General features: G+C 39.8%; 1 protein-coding gene across 3 annotated transcripts in view; it reads right to left on the bottom strand.

Annotated features, from left to right (window-relative positions):
* The window catches only part of SBF2 (SET binding factor 2), a 489,527-nt gene extending 475,877 nt beyond the window's left edge, over positions 1-13,650 (bottom strand). For all 3 annotated transcript variants that reach the window (XM_023239559.2, XM_023239558.2, XM_023239557.2), the window contains exon 1: positions 13,444-13,650. In XM_023239559.2, the coding sequence (XP_023095327.2) occupies positions 13,444-13,498 (55 nt within the window). In that variant the 5' untranslated portion in view covers positions 13,499-13,650. The remainder of the gene's footprint in view (positions 1-13,443) is intronic.
* Between the last annotated feature and the right edge of the window lie 3,263 nt (positions 13,651-16,913).

The following is a 16,913-nucleotide window of genomic DNA, read 5'->3' on the forward strand; positions in this document are numbered from 1 at the left end:
AAATCATCCTAGATTTAGGGTGTCCCCTAAATCCAATGATTATTGTCTTCATAAGAGAAAGGAGGAGATTTGGACACAGAGACACAAAAGAAAGCCATGTAAAAATGAGGCAGAGATCAGAGTGATTGCTGTCACAAACCAAGGAAGCCTAGAGCCACCAGAAACTAAAAGAAGGAAGGATACTTCCTTAGAGTATTCAGAGGGAGCAGTGCCCTCCCAGCACCTTGATTTCAGACTTACAGTCTCCAGAACTGTGAGAAAATAAGTGTTTTTATAAGCCACCAAATTTGCAAGATGTGTTATGGCAGTGCTGGAGAGCTCATAAGTGCTGGAGAGCTAAACTGTAGCTATCATACAATACACTGTAGTATTGTTAAAACATCTTGAAAAGTAAAGATTATTTCTCTGGTATTTTCCTATAATAATGTGAAGGTCCCCTTAAAATACAAGCTTTTTTTTTTCTTTTCTTAATCTTTTTGTTCCTATACTCTAGAATAATCGATATCTGTAAAACTGTACATAAATTTTGTTTTAAATCTAGCCTGTCTCAAATTCATTTAAACTTAAGCAGCAGTTGTATGAAATATTTCCATAGGCAAAACTTTCATTCATTTTTTTCAGTAAACAATGAAACACAGATATAACTAAAAAATAAAAATAAATAAAAGCTCTAATGAAAAATTCTAAAATGAAGACATAAGTATAAGAAAAAGTTAAATAATTATGAAACTATAAGTTATCTTTTCCTTTAAAAGGTAGATTACAGAAATGAGAATTTTAAATGAACAGCCTTTACTTTGTAAATAATTTCATAACCCAAGTAATTACTCAAGTTCAGCAATAATTAAGTAACTGGGCATTAAATCTTGTTAATACCTAATGATCTCAGTTTTGACAACAGCAATGTTTTAAAATTAAGAAATACTAGGGGCGCCTGGGTGGTTCAGTCAGTTAAGCATCCGATTCTTGATTTCAGTTCAGGTCATGATCTCACAGTTCGTGGCATCGAGCTCCACACTGGGCTCTGCGCTGACAGCAAGGAGCCTACTTGGGATTCTCTCTCTCCTTCTCTCTCTGCCCTCCCCAGTTCCCACTCTCTCTCTCTCAAAATAAATAAATATTTAAAATAAATAAACACTAGTCTACTACCAACACAGTGATTTAGTCAGTGTCTTCATTTTTATAACAGTTTTTAATGAAGATGATCATCATGTCAGGCACATAATATATAACATAAATTAACCTACAACTGGGAAATAAAATTGCTGCTCAAAAAATTATTTTGAGAGGTTACGTTTCTTAGGAATTCATTATTTTGATAGTTGTGTCTAAAATTTAAAAGCTTACCCTGAAACCTTTCTCAACACACTTTACCACTATCTTTTCCCAATACCCAAAACTGTATTTCCCTATCCACTAATGCTAAGTTTACCTGTATATTTCTGGTTCTATCAAATGCCTATGTTACTTGTCACCTCCCACAAAATCCCCACAGGTGATCAGTGACATGTTTTTACGTACACCATTATAAAATATCTCCAAGACTAATCAAATGGCAATTTTATTTTCCAAAATACACACTCTTTAGAAGGGAGGAGTCAGAACCCACTGATACACTTGTATTCTGTACACAGAATGTGTTTGAGACCCCAAGTCCTAAGGAACTTTCTTCCCATACTTGTCCACCCTCTCCAGCATCAATTGCTCTAACTCCATCCATTTCCACTCATTGTTCTGCCTTCATTTACGTTCAAATCTGTCCTATACATTTTTTTAAACTCTCATTGGACCTATTTCTGCAATTTAATTCAAACATATCTAACTAAGCACCAATCAAACAGACAACTCAGATAAAAAAAATGACATCCTGGGGTGCCTGGGTGGCGCAGTCGGTTAAGCGTCCGACTTCAGCCAGGTCACTATCTTGCGGTCCGTGAACTCGAGCCCCGCGTCAGGCTCTGGGCTGATGGCTCAGAGCCTGGAGCCTGTTTCTGATTCTGTGTCTCCCTCTCTCTCAGCCCCTCCCCCGTTCATGCTCTGTCTCTCTCTGTCCCAAAAATAAATAAACGTTGAAAAAAAAAATTTTTTTTAATTAAAAAAAAAAAAGACATCCTTAAAAACAGTAACAATAATAAAGCCTTTATCCTTAAGATAAAGTGTTCAAAGTTTTCCAACCAGATACTCTTTTTTTTCTTTTTTAAGTAATCTCTACACCCAATGTGGGGCTCAAACTCACAACACCAATATCAAGAGATATTGATATGCTCCTCTGACTGAACCATCCAGGCAGCCCTCCAACCAGATATTCTTACCTCTCAAAATCAGATGACTCAAACAAATGGTCTTAATCTGCTGTTTCAACTTACTATCCTTTCTCCTGCTTTAAGTTTTGCAATTTGGTTTACAACACAAGATGATTCCAGCTGTAACAATTCTGGGGTAAGACTATCCTTGAATAAATTCTCAAATCAGAACATGGCATACAGGAGTACAGGCTTAGGTAACTTCTAGCCCAGTATTTGCCACCCAACAGTGGTGTAACCATTCACAAGAGGAAGTGGGTGGGTGGTGCAACCAGGTGCATCAGTTTCTTTCTGAAAAGAAGAAAGTAGATTCCACATCCAGCATGAAACCCAACATGGAACCCAACACGGGGCTTAAACTTACAACCCCAATATCTAGACCTGAACTGAGATCAAGAGTTGGATGCTTAACAGACTGAGCCACCCAGGCACCCCAGTGCATCGGTTTCATATCCACAAAGTGGACTGAATTAAACAATCTGTACAGTTAACTTATAACTCTAACATTTTATGAAATGGAAAGATCTTGATTAACTCCACGTGTCACTGATCATTCTGCCATACCTGACACTGAGAAATATTCCCTCACTTTCTATGACTCACTTTTCATGACTCTTGATTTCTGGCACAGAAAACTCTAATTTATAATGGTTTAACCATATGAGGTTATAATCTTTCATGTAAAAAATAAAAATTCAGAGGGCAGTTATGACAATCTCACTATAAATCATTAGGACCCAGGTTCTTTCTAGGGTTTAAGTCCTTATCTACATGGCCATAGCTCTATCCTAATGACTGTCAAGTCTCTGTGTCCAGCCTCTACTTGTCCCCTTTTCTGAAGTCTCAATTTGGATGGCTATGAAGTAAAACTCACCATCTTCCAAGTTCACAAAGACAAATTTTAACAGAAAAATATTTTCAACCACCTATTTAAGTCATGATATCACAAGTATCCCAGAGTTTCATGTTTGGAATTTTACATCACTTCTGACTCCTCTTTCACTTCCCACAGCTATGGGAAGTTCACACCATCATGAGCTCTAAAGAGAAAATAAATTGGATTCGGTGAGGCTTATACAGCATATGACTTAGGACGCGCATTTATCAAATTGGCTTTGGCCCCCCAACAACTCTACTGTAATGTTCTAAAGTCACTATCCATATTACCAAGTCCATGAGCCTATTTGTCCTTATTATCAAGTCCATGAGCCTATAGTAAGACTATTTGTGTCACCCCAAAACTCATATGTTGAGACCTAACTCCCAATGTGATAGCATTTGAAGGTGGAGCCAAAGTGATGATATTTGGAGGTGACTAGGCCATGAGGGCTCTGTCCTCATGAATGAGATGAGTGCCCTTATAAAAGAGGCTCCAGAGACTTCTCTTGTCCCTTCCACCATGCAAAGACATGATGAGAAGACCACTACCCATGAACCAGGAAGCCAGGCCTCACAGGAAGACCCTGAATCAGCTTGGGCTTTGATTTTGGAATTCACAGCCTCCAGAACTGTGAGAAATAAATGTTTGTTGTTTAAGCCACTCAGTCAATGAGTGTTACAGCAATGAGTGTTACAGTTGTTACAGCAGCTCAAATGGACTAAGACACTACTGATAGTCCTCATTATACATTACATCTTCAGAGCTTTTGATATTTATTCATCATTTCCTCCTCCTCAAAATTCTCTACACCCAAGGTTTCCATGATATCACACAATCTTGGTTCTCTTGCAATACCTCTGACCACTCCTAATTATTACTGCTCCATCTCCTTCTTAAATATTGAATTTTCTCTGGGTTCATTTCTTAGGCTACTTATTTTTTCACCCTATACACATTTCCTCAACAACCTCATTTTTTTTGTTATATCTGACAATCAGTTGGTTATTGGTAATTGCCAACTTAAATCTCTAATTTTCAATTCTCTTCTTACATCCTGATCCATATATCTAACAACACCTAAATGACATCTCTACCTTGATTATAGGCAAGCACCTTTAACATATCCAAAACTAAGCTCAGCATTTCTTTCCTGCATCCAAATTTATTTCTTCTCCTGAATTCCCTATTTGCATTCATAGCATCATTACCTGCCCAATTAACTAGCTAGAGACTTTGTTACCCTCAACTACTCTTTCTCCTTTACCCCTCACATCCATTTCACTACTAAATTTCACTAATTTGAGCTTTCAAATTTCTCTGGACTCCATACCTTCCTTTCCATTCCCTGTAAAAGTTCCTGAGTTTTCTCACACTGGTCTTTCTTCCTCTAGTCCATTGCCATTTGAGTCATATTTCTATGTTGTTTCTTGTTTTTCAAGACCCCCATTTTTCAACAGACCCCACTGTCTACAGAGTCAAGGCTAAATTCCATAGCCTATACAGAACTTTTCATAATCTTATCTGAACCCACTCCAGCAAAGCTCACGTCAATTCCCATCTACACTATACTTTTCTCCACTTCCTGGAACAAGACAGTCACATATTTACATTTTTTTCTCCCTGGCTATAATCTCCTTTACCCTCTTATCCCCATGGCAATGCTTATTCATCTTACATAACTTGTCTCTTGATTTTGGCTCAGGTCATGATCCCAGGGTCGTGGGATCAGGCCCTGCACTGAGCATGGAATGCTCTCTTTCCCCTCTCCCCAGCTTGTGAAAGAAAAGAAAGAAAGGATGAAAGAAAGAAGAATGGGGAATGAGGGAAGGAACCCAGGCTGACTATGAATTACAATGGTTCCATGATAACCAATAATCAGTTTTTAAAGTGTTTCAACCTATATGGACAGGTATTGTGCATAAGTTTACCTCTTAGCTTATCTCACTTATACTGCCTAAATAAAACTGATGAAACACCTAAGAAGTATTTCAAATCTTTTGCTAATATACTTAGGTGAGTTGATATGAAAGAATACGAGAACCTCAAATAATTATGATACTTGACTCCAGGTTAAATATATCTAGATAAATCGGTTAAATTCTAAATGTATTAATGGACAGCAAAAGTAAACAAAAAGAGGAGTGCCCAGCTGGTTCAGTCAGTATAGCAAGCAACTCTTAATCTCAGGGTCATGAGTTCAAGTTCCATGCTGGGTATGAAGCCTACTTAAAAAAAAAAAAAAAATTAACTTAAAAAGAAAACAACAAAAAAAGTCATTAAGGGATTTAACTCATGTGGTCATTATCAATTTATCTTGGACAAATTTCAGTAAAGTAGAAGAAACAATAAGAAAAATAAACAGTTTTGGTTAAATAAGTTCACCTGTTAGAAACATGATATTTCCTAATTTCCTAAATATTGTGCCAGAGTCATATGCAAAGTCAGGAAAATAAAGTCTTAATTTCAAATTATCAAAATCAATCTGTCATAAAAATCAGTGGTTTTCAAGTTATATTCTCCTTAGCATGACAGTATATTATAAGAGCACAAAACTGGAAACATATTAAATATCCAATAATAAAGTGAAATGATGAAGTCAAATTGATATACCCATAAGATATAATAATAACATCTACTGAAGATGTTTTCCTGGAATTTTATAGAATAATCTTTCCTTATGTCATCAACATTAAGGAAAAAGTAAGAATACTATGAGTATCTTTTTATCTACTTTATTTTATAACTTTATCTTATTAAATAAAATAGCTTTATTTTATAACTTTTTTGAATTATTTTTTTTAATTTTGAGATAGTTGTAATAATAAATAACACAGAAACCCCATTTCTCCTTACCCAGTTTCTCCCAATGGTAACACCCTATAAAATTATAGTACAATATCAACACCAGCAAACTGACACTAATACAATCCAATTTCTTATTCAGAGTCCCCAGTTTTACTATATTTATTCACATTGGTGTGTGTGTGTGTTTCACTTCCATATGATTTATCATATATGTAGGTTCATGTATCCACCACCTAGTCAAGATACAAAATAGTTCTATTGCATGGACAATAGCCAAACTATGGAGAGAGCCCAAATGTCCATCAATTGATGAATGGATAAAGATGTGATGTATATGTACATATATATACATATACATATACATATATATAATGGAACATTACTCAGCCACCAAGAAGAATGAAATCTTGCCACTTACAATGACGTGGATGGAGCTAGAATGTATTATGTTAAGTGAAATAAGTCATTCAGAGAAAGACAAACACTGTATGACTTCACTCATATGTGGAATATAAGAAACAAAACAGATGAACATATGGGGTAGGGAAAAGAAAGGGAAACAAACCATAAAAGACTCTCAATGACAGAGAACAAACCATAGGTTGATGTAGGGAGGTGGGTAGGAGATGGGCTAGATGAATGATGGGTACTAAGGAGGGCACTTGTGATGAGCATTGGGTACTATCTATAAGTGATAAAAACCATGGAATTCTACTCCTAAAACTAATATTGCACTGTATGCTAACTATAATTTAAATTAAAAAAAAAAAAAAGGAAAGAAAAAAACCCCAAGAAACAAAATAGTTCTACCAACATAAAAATTCCTCCTGTTACCCTTTTAAAAATTCATTTATGTTTTATTATTTTGAGAGAGAGCATGTGGGTGGGGGAGAGAGAGGGGCAGGGGGGGCAGAGAGATAGAATCTTAAGCAGACTCCATGCTCAACTCTGAACCTGATGCAGGGCTGGAATGTCACAACTGTGAGATCATGCCCTGAGCCAAAATCAAGAATCAGATACTTACCCAACTGCGCCACCCAAGCACTCCCTTCCTGTTACTCTTTTATAACCACACTCTTTCTTTATAGCTTTTTGTATTTTCCATATTTTCAGCAATTGCGTGTTCATTCAGTACATCATTACCAAACATCTACTATGTGTCTGCTACCATTGTTTTGGATACAATTCAAATTGCATTAATTATTTTTAACAGTTTGTAAAAGCAATTTTTCAAAAGACAAGGTTGTCTTTCAACCCAATTTTAATGCAGATATATGAAAAAATTTAACTAAGAAGTATTACTAAAAAAAAAGTGTTACTAAATGAAAAGTAACTTTAGGAACATATATAGAGGGCACTGATTAAATGCAGGAAAACTGTGGTATTAAGTATACAATATTTCAGTATCATATTATCATAATCTGATTAGCTTTTAGAGACAGGTAATAAAATCATAGTAATTCCCAAAGAAAACTTCATAATAAAGATTTACAGAATGAACTAGGTTTGTTCTTCACTTACAATTCAAACAAGTACACAGATTTAGTGGATTTTCTTCCAATAAGTTTCAACAGAGGGCTTCACATAAAAAGGACTATTCAAAGGAGACCACTCAAGACATAAGAGTGTTCAAATGTCTTCAAAGTGATCCCAAACTAAAACATCTGCTCTTCAAAAGACACTGTAAAAAAATGAAAAGGCAAACCACAGATTGAAAGAAACTATTTACAAAACACCTGATAAGGACTTGCATTGGAAAGTGAAAAACAAACAGACAAAAAACCTTTAAAATAAGCCAAGCAATTCAATAGAAAAGAACAAAAATTTGATCTGAAAGTTTACAAAAAAATATTCAAATACAGTAAGCACATGAAAAGGTGATTAACATCATTAGTCACCAGGAAAATGCAAATTGAAACCACAATGAAATACGATTACATATCCACTAGAATCGCTAAAAAAAGTTTCAATTTTAGAAAGTAAAAATAAATAAAATAAAAAGATCAGCTGGAACTTTTATACATTTCTGGAAAGAATGCAAAATGGCACAGCTAATTTGGAAAATAGTTTGGCAGTTTCACACAAAATTAAACAGACACTTACTATATGACCCAGCAATTCTTCTCCCATGTATTTATCCAAAAGAAATGAAACCATATGAACACTCAAAGATCTGTATGCAAACATTCAGAATAACTGTTCATAATAGCCAAAAACTGGAAACTCAAATGTCCGCCAAATGGTGAATGAATAAATTCTATCATATTCAGCAATAAAAAGGAGCAACTGACAATAAATACAAAATGGATAAATCTCAAACATGTTTTTAAGTGAAAAAAAGTCAGACATTAAAAACACTATATAATTCCAGGGGCTCCTGGGTGGCTCAGTAAGTTAAACACCCAACTTCGGCTCAGGTCATGATCTCAGGGTTCAAGCCCCACAATGGGCTCAGAGCCTGGAGCCTGCTTCAGATTCTGTGTCTCCCTCTCTCTCTGTCCCTTCCCCACTCGTGATAGCGCGCTCTCTCTCTCTCAAAAATAAACATTAAAAAAATTTTTTTAAACACTATATAATTCCATTTAGATGTTATTCTAAGAAAAGACAAAAAAGGACAGAAAGCAAATCAATGATTGCCAGAGGCTAGGGAGGGAACTGACAGCACAGGGGCAGAGAGAATTTTCTGTAGGGACAGAAATGTTCTATATCTATACCGTGATTGTGGTAGTGGCTACATTTATGTATACACCTGTCAAAACTCTTTAAACTGTTCAGTTAAAAAAGTGATTTTATTATATGTAAATTACACTTTGATAAACATGACTAAAGAAAAATTATCCCAAGTAAAGAAATTATAATAAAGTCATACATTTTACTATCCAAATTCTATAGTTTATAAAAGCTTCTGGATTCTGTTAATTAAAAAAATAATCTTCCCTAGGGTGCCTGGCTGGTTCAGCCCATAGAGCATGAGACTCTTGACCTTGAGGTTGTGAGTTCGAGCCCCACATGTGGCAGAGAGTTTACTTTAAAAAAAACAAAAAACAAAAAATAATCTTCCTTTTCTCTGCTGTGGGATGGTGAGTAGTCATGACAGCCCTGGGTGGGGTGCGGGTTGTCAGAGCCCAAGTGAACCAAGTAAGGAGTCCATGTGGGAAGGGTCGTTCAAAAATGTTCTCAGCTCAAGTACTGGAAGAAGGGTGTCAATGCAGAAGGGCAACCTGGCATGGGACACTAGGGTGAACAGAGCAAAGAGGATGTATTCACATGAAAGTAGCCCAGTGTGGGGTATCAGCGCCTAAGTGGGGTGAGAAATATATCCACAAACAATGGGGAAGCTGATATGGGGAGTCAGAGTAGGTTGAGGAAGGTGTCCCTTTATCAGGATATCCTGGTATAGGCTGTTAGATCCTGACAAGGGTAGTGGAGTGGAAGGGACACAAGGAAGAATCAGCAGAGAAAGAAAGGCATCCAAGAGAGGAGGAGGAGGTAGCAAATATGAAAGATTGGTCAAATACAGGAGGATTGAATAAATATATTAAGGATAATGGAAACGAGATTTCTCACTATCAAAGAAGAGTATTACAAATATGAAAAAAAAAAAAAAAAAAACTAGAATGGACCCTGGACTGTCGTACTGAAATTGGAGGTATTAGTGTAAACTCATCATTTTCACTATATACAGACAAATAAAAATATATGTAAATGTGTTTGTGTACATACATGTATGTATTCCCCAACTTCATCCATTAAGAGGGTCTGAGAGCACTAACAACCGAACAGCAATAAAAATACTAGCACTGAGGGGCGCCTGGGTGGCGCAGTCGGTTAAGCGTCCGACTTCAGCCAGGTCACGATCTCACGGTCCGTGAGTTCGAGCCCCGCGTCGGGCTCTGGGCTGATGGCTCAGAGCCTGGAGCCTGTTTCCGATTCTGTGTCTCCCTCTCTCTCTGCCCCTCCCCCGTTCATGCTCTGTCTCTCTCTGTCCCAAAAATAAATAAACGTTGAAAAAAAAATTAAAAAAAAAAAATACTAGCACTGAAATCTTAGCTTCAAAATGTCATTCTCAGGGGCCCCTGGGTGGCTCAGTCAGTTAAGCATCCAACTTCAGCTCAGGTCATGATCTCACAGTTTGTGAGTTCAAGCCCCACGTCAGGCTCTGCACTGACAGCTCAGAGCCTGGAGCCTGAAGCCTGCTTCGGATTCTGTGTCTCCCTCTCTCTCTGACCCTTCCCAACTCATGCTTTGTCTGTCTGTCTGTTTCTTTCTCTTTCTCTCTCTCTCTCTCTCTCTCTCTCTCTCTCTCTCAAAAATAAATAAACATTTAAAACAATTCAAAACATCATTCTTAGGGAGCCTGGGTTGCTCAGTCGGTTGAGTGTCTGACTCTTAGGCTCAGGTCATGGTCTCATAGTCATAAGATCAAGCCTGGCATCCAGCTCTGCACTGACAGTGTGGAGCTTGCTTGGGATTCTTTCTTTTCCTCTCTCTCTCCCTCAAAAATAAACAAACTTAAAAAAAAAAATCATTCTCCACTAAAAGGATTCAGGGACCCTAGAGAAATGGCCAATTGCAGGACTAAGGCAGATATAGTATAGGATAAACTTTCTCATGCCAAAAAGTAAAGACATGCTCAAAGAATGATGGGGATATGTCATAAAGACACAGAAGCCAGGTTGAATGGGCTCTCATTGGCCAAATAAGAAACAACCTAAACATCAAAATAAATAGTAACAGAATATAATCCACTAAAAAAAAAAAAAAAAAAAAATCATACAGGGGTTCCTGGGTGGCTCAGTCAGTTTAAGAGTCTGACATCTGACTTCAGCTCAGGTCATAATCTTGCAGTTTAAGCCCCATGTGGGGCTCTATGCTAACAGCTCAGAGCCTGCAGCCTGCTTCGGATTCTGTGTCTCCCCCTCTCTCTGCCCCTCCCCGGCTCTCTCTTTCTGTCTCTCAAAAATAAATAAACATTTAAAAAGAAAAGCTTTATGAGGAACAAGATATTTACAGAGCTTCAAAGTACTCCTCACAAAACTATTTATTAACAATTACATATTAACTTTATAACGAAGAAGCCTGGCAGGGATTGCTTATATCAAGTAATCAAAGTGAAAATCATCAATAATGGGATAAACTGAAATTGTGTACCACCTGATAGGCTGCAATGAGCATCACTTTTTGTGATATTTCTACACAAAGTACATAACCTGTATGTATCTAATCACTGGAGAACAGATAACCCCAAACTGAGGGGCATTCTACAAAATAACTGCCCTATAATCTTCATAAGTGTCAAGGTTATGAAAAGCAAGAGAAGATGAAGGAATTGTTCCAGACCGAAGAATAAAGAGACATGACTAATAAAAGCAACATATAATTCTGAATGGGATCCTTTTGCCAGTAGAAAGATTAATAGCACTATCAACAACGCTTAAAACTAGATGGAGTACTATATCAACAGAAATTTCCTGATTTTTATAATTGTATTGTGATTAAAGGAGAACATCCTTTTTTGTAAAAACATGCACACTAAAGCATTCTGGAATGACAGCATCAGGTCAGCAGCTTCCTCTCAAATGGTTCAGGGAAAAAAGTTCTTCCTACCTTATTTGCAAGTTTCTGCAAGTTTGTGATTGTTTCAATTTTCTTAAGTGAGAAAAAACAATGTTGCTAAAAATGAAATAATGTTAAAAATAGCCTGGGTGGCTCAGCTGGAGAAGCCACCCACTTTGGCTCAGGTCATGATCTCAGGGTTTGTAACTTTGAGTCCCACATTGGGCTCTCTGCTGTTAGTGTGGAGCCTGCTTCCGATCCTCAGTCCCCCTCTCTGTCCCTACCGACTTGCGTGCTCTCTCTCAAAAATAAATATTAAAAAAAATAAATAAACTGTGATTCTCCATATTGTTGGTAAGAGACTGCAGAATGCAAAATTACTAGGAAATAAGAAAATGTTGGAGCCAGAAGATACTTTAAATACAGCCCAACCCCTTCTCTTAACAATTGACCTCCATTAGGTCATGAGTAGTGACAGATTAAAAAATGTAAGTTTCCCACTGGGGCACCTGGGTGGCTCAGTCGGTTAAGCGACAACTTCTGCTCAGGTCACGCTCTTGAGGCTTGTGAGTTTGAACCCTGCATTGGGGTCTGAGTTGAAAGCTCAGAGCCTGGAGCCTGCTTTGGATTCTGTGTCTCCCTCTCTCTCTGCCCCGCCCCTGCTCACGCTCTTCCTCTCTCTCAAATACGAGTAAACATTAAAAAAAAAAAAAAATGTTTTTAAATAAAAATTTCCCACTGAAGGAAATTAGAAGAGTAATAGTGAAAGGAGGAGTTGACAGAGAATGGGTAGCACAATGACATTCTGACGCTACAGATGACTGTAACCATCAGCAAAACACAATCTCAGCATCTCCTCTGAAAGATGTAGGGACTACCAGCTGCTGTATAAAATTCCTTGCAAATGTGCAACTGGAATTAACCTGAAATACATGTGCTTTCTAGTTCAATTTATTACATTATGCTTAGCTACAGAATACAAAGAAATGCAAATACAAAAATAAACGTGCATGAACCCTGAATTTTCTTAAGTTGCAGAAGTTCAATGATGAAATTAAAATTCAATGCATTTGCCAAACTGTTCCTTATGAAGAAAATTTTGCGATGAATTAGAAGATTAGAACATGCATTAAACACTGTGTGTCAATTATACTCAAAAAGACTTTTTTAATCCAAAAAAAGGTTTTTTAGTCACACATTAAGACCTTCAGCGGTTGGATGACTGTCCTTACTTAAAAGATAGTGCTCAGACACTCTGAAATGACTATCATATCTTGTCCTGAAAGAACAGGGAGCATTTCCCAGAAACGTTTAAAACTGCAAGGACCCCCTTCCCCAGTACCATGGGTTCACTGGGGCGGTGACTAGACAGGGCTCCGACAAGGAAGGGGTGAGGTAGCACTGGACTCTCTCAGCATTTCCTTTTGGAGAGGACAGCCCCCTGCGTCACTCGTTACTCACTCAGGATGCAGGGCAGAAGTTTATCCCCGAGGAACTTAACACAGTTGGCTCCTGCCCTCCTAGCCCTGAGATCCTGGCCCAATCCCGCGGGCACCAGGGCGCTGCCCCTGGTACCCGGCCTCCTCCGGAGCGAGGGTCGCAACACCCGGACTCGCCCCCAGCTGGCCCAGCTGGGCCTCCCTGGGCCCCCGCGGACGCGGCCTCTTCCCCTTCTTCTCCCCTCCCCCTCCCCTCGTGCCGGTCCCTCACGCCCACCGTGAGGCTCAGCCCAGCCACGAAGGCCGGACACCGACCTCCCGCTCCGCCGCGGCCGGCCCGGCCCTCCCCGCCTCCCTGCTGCGACGCCCAGCCCCGCAGAGCCCACTGGACAGCAGCCGGGGGGGGGGGGGGGGACGGGGGCGGGGAGGCCCGGGGGCGGCGCCCGCCCCACACCCTTACCTGGCTTCTCGTGGTCGTAGCCTACTACGATGAAGTAGTCGGCCAGCCGGGCCATGGCCGCCGCCGCAGCGCCCGGGAAGCAGGTGCCCGTCGCCGCCCTTGCCGCCGCCGCCCACCGGGCCCGGGAGGGCTCAGCATTTTCCCTGCAGCAGCAGTAGCGGCAGCGGCGGCACTTCAGCCATGTTTGACAACCAAGGCGCACTGTGCGCCTGCGCTAAGCCGAGCGCCTGCTCCTCCCCCGCCCCCACCCGCGCAGACTCCCGGACCCGTGGCCAAGGGTGAGCCCACCCCGCAGCTCCCCGGGTCGCTCGGACTGCTGGCTTAGCAGAGTGGGCTGCTGGACGTATTCCCGCCACCGCAGCCGCTCCTGGTGGTTCACTTGGAAGCCTGGTTGCCCTTTCGTGGCCCACCACCCCCCGCCCCCTCCCCTTTTTTTCCTAAGCGGGGAGTCCTTTCCTTCCGCCTTCTCTATTCTTTCTTTCTGGATCTGGGAAGAAGAGACAAGGATCGTTGAGGGGTCTCCTGAAAAGTTTGGCTCTTCCCCTCCCCCCACTACTCCCCTACCAAAGACGAGATTCTCCCGCCCTCGACTGCAGCATGGAATTTGCACTGCCAGGGCTTTTGCTGCACGTTTCCTGTTTATGTTGTGCAGATGGGAATTTTAGGAACATGCCACCGAGCAGGCGGGGGAGGGAGAGGCTTTTGCGCAATATTGAGGCGCCTCGTGCTTCAGTGCTGGGTGGGCTGGGGGCGGTTGGCCTGGGCTTCCCCCGGAGTGCCCGGTGGGGGTGGCTGGATTCCACCAAAGAACGCGGCATCCCCGGGATCCTCCTGAACTGGCCGGATTCAATAGAGTGTGAGGGAGCAGGCTTTGTCTCTCCCAAGGGAGCCCCTCCCGCCTAGGTTTTCTGCCCTTGCCGCGGTCCCAGGGCTCTTGCAGCAGGAGCAGGTGGTGGCTTCCAACATACCCACTCAAGCACGCAATACAAAGAATTAGTGGGTCTCACTAGAGATTCTCTAGGTCACTTTCTTTTTGGCTGCTAGTATTGATCATTTCAAATTTGGCTGGTGAAACACCCAGATGAGTTTGTTTTGTCATTTGTTAGTATCTGAGGAAGTTTTAGTAGTCGGATAAGTTACAGGGGGTAGGCTGAAGTTTTGGGAATCTCCATGGTTTGCAAATGTGATCATCTTCGTGGTTGCTTATCGCTACTCTTTACTAATTGAGGACTTGACCCATACCATTTACATCTGTCTGTTATACAGTTGGTGCTTAACAAATATATTTAAAGAGTGAATGTACAATTTCCCCTCAACTACCAACAGGAAGTTGCTATAGCTTGAACTCTGAACTCAGAGTCCAGAGAGTTGGAGTTTCAATTCTGAAAGTATAATTGATCATTTCCTCTTTCTGTGCCATACTTTATTCATCCAAAAATTGAGAGGGTTGGGCTACACTAAAACTAAAATTCCCAGGAAGGAATACCTTAACTCTAGGAATTTGTATGCAAATTGCTTGTGGTCAAACTTAATCAGTCTAGTTACAGGGGTGGAAAGAAGATAACAGATTGAACTTGAAAATAATTAAACCAAAAAAGCCTCAGTCACACCTTATGTAAGAATCCTCTCTATAACTTCCCTGAAGAGCTCATCATCCAACTTGATCACTTTCAGTAAGAAGTAACCTTACTTCCTTGGGAGGCCGCGCATTCCACTGTTTAAAAGCCCTATTAGAAAGGTCTTACTCATTATGTTACAGTTGTTCTGTAACTTCCCCTATTCTCTCTGGAACTACCCAGAAATAAAAATCTATCTTTTAGTTAGACTTTCAGATTTTTAAGGCAACTGTCATGTTCCTTCCCCATTTTATGTGTCTTTAAATTAAGGCAAAGGGGTGCCTGGCTGGCTCAGAAAAGCATACAACTCTTGATCTTACAGTGTTGAGTTCCAGCCCCATGTTGGGTATAATGATTACTTAAATAAAACTTTAAATAATATATTAATGTGAAATTCATATAACATAAAATTAACCCTTTCAAAGTACAATTCAGTGGTATTCAGTAGATTCACAATGTTGTATAACTACCGCTTCTATCTAGTTCCAAAATAATTTCTATCATACTCAGTAAGCAGCCACTCCCATTTCTCCTCCCCCAGCCCCTGGTAACCACCATTTGCTTGCTCTCTATGGATTTACCTATTATGGATATTTGATGTAAATGGAATCATACAATATGTGATCTTTTGTGGGTTCTTTCATTTAGTATAATGTTTTCAAGCTTCATCCATTCCACAGCATGTATCAGTACTTCATTTTGTTATGGCTGAATAGTATTCCATTTTATGTATATACTATATAAAATATAATGTATCTATTTTTTCTTTTGTTTTCTGGGCTTTTGGTGTCATATCTAAAAATCCATTGCCAAATCCAAGGTCATAAAAATTTGCTCCTGTTTTCTTCTAAGAGTTTCATAGTTTTAGCTTGTATTTAGGCCATTTTGTGTTAATTTTTGTATATAGCATGACATAGGAGTCCCATTTTACTTTTTAAATATGTTGAGCTTTATTTTATTAACAAGTGTGGGTTTAAATTATTTTAACTTTTTAGGGGCTCCTGGGTGGTTCAGTTGGTTAAGTGGCTGACTTTGGCTCAGATCATGATCTCACAGTTTGTGAGTTCAAGCCTCACGTTGGGCTCTCTGCTGCCAGCTCAGAGCCTGGAGCCTGCTTCAGATTCTGTGTCTCCCTCTCTCTCTCTCTGCCCCTCCCCTGCTCACACTCTGTCTCTCTCAAAAATAAACATTAAAAAATTTGTTTAAATAAATGAATAATTTTAACTTACTTTTTTTTTTTAATTGAAGCTTAGTTGTTTTCAAAGCCTAGAATTAAACATTGTGTGCTGTTAGGCATATTCCATCTGCTGAGTCATAGGGGGGCTGCCATTCCATTTGCAAATGGGTGTTTTGTAGCATAGGGATTTTGACATATCCCAGGTATATGTATAAAGGCACCATATGTTTATATACACATGTGAACATATTTAGCATACACTGGAGCTGTGCTTTGCTTCTCGGCCAACAACTGCCAATCTGCTGAAACTGATAAGCCCTAACAAGGCACCTGATTACTGAGGTTGGCTGAAGGCCAGACCATCCCCTTGAGATAACCACCATCACCTTTCACCAAAGAGTGAGGGAGTAAAACCCAGATTTGTTTTACTGAAGGCAGGCAGGAGCAGGAAGGGAAGAAGAATATGCAACATAGCATATGCCTTTCATCTATGCTTTAGAAGACAAAAATGCACCCAGTTACTAGTGAGCAAGAATTATCAGCCCTCTGCTCCTACAGTTGGCTGTTGCGGAGTGAGTGGTTGATCTGTACAGTCATTTCAAGTGCTTCCTGTGGTTAGCCGCTACAGTTCAGAGAGGCAATATGAGAGTTAGACTTAACCAAATGTCCACAAGCAG

Source organism: Felis catus, chromosome D1, assembly GCF_018350175.1.
Source record: "Felis catus isolate Fca126 chromosome D1, F.catus_Fca126_mat1.0, whole genome shotgun sequence".
NCBI lineage: Eukaryota > Metazoa > Chordata > Mammalia > Carnivora > Felidae > Felis > Felis catus.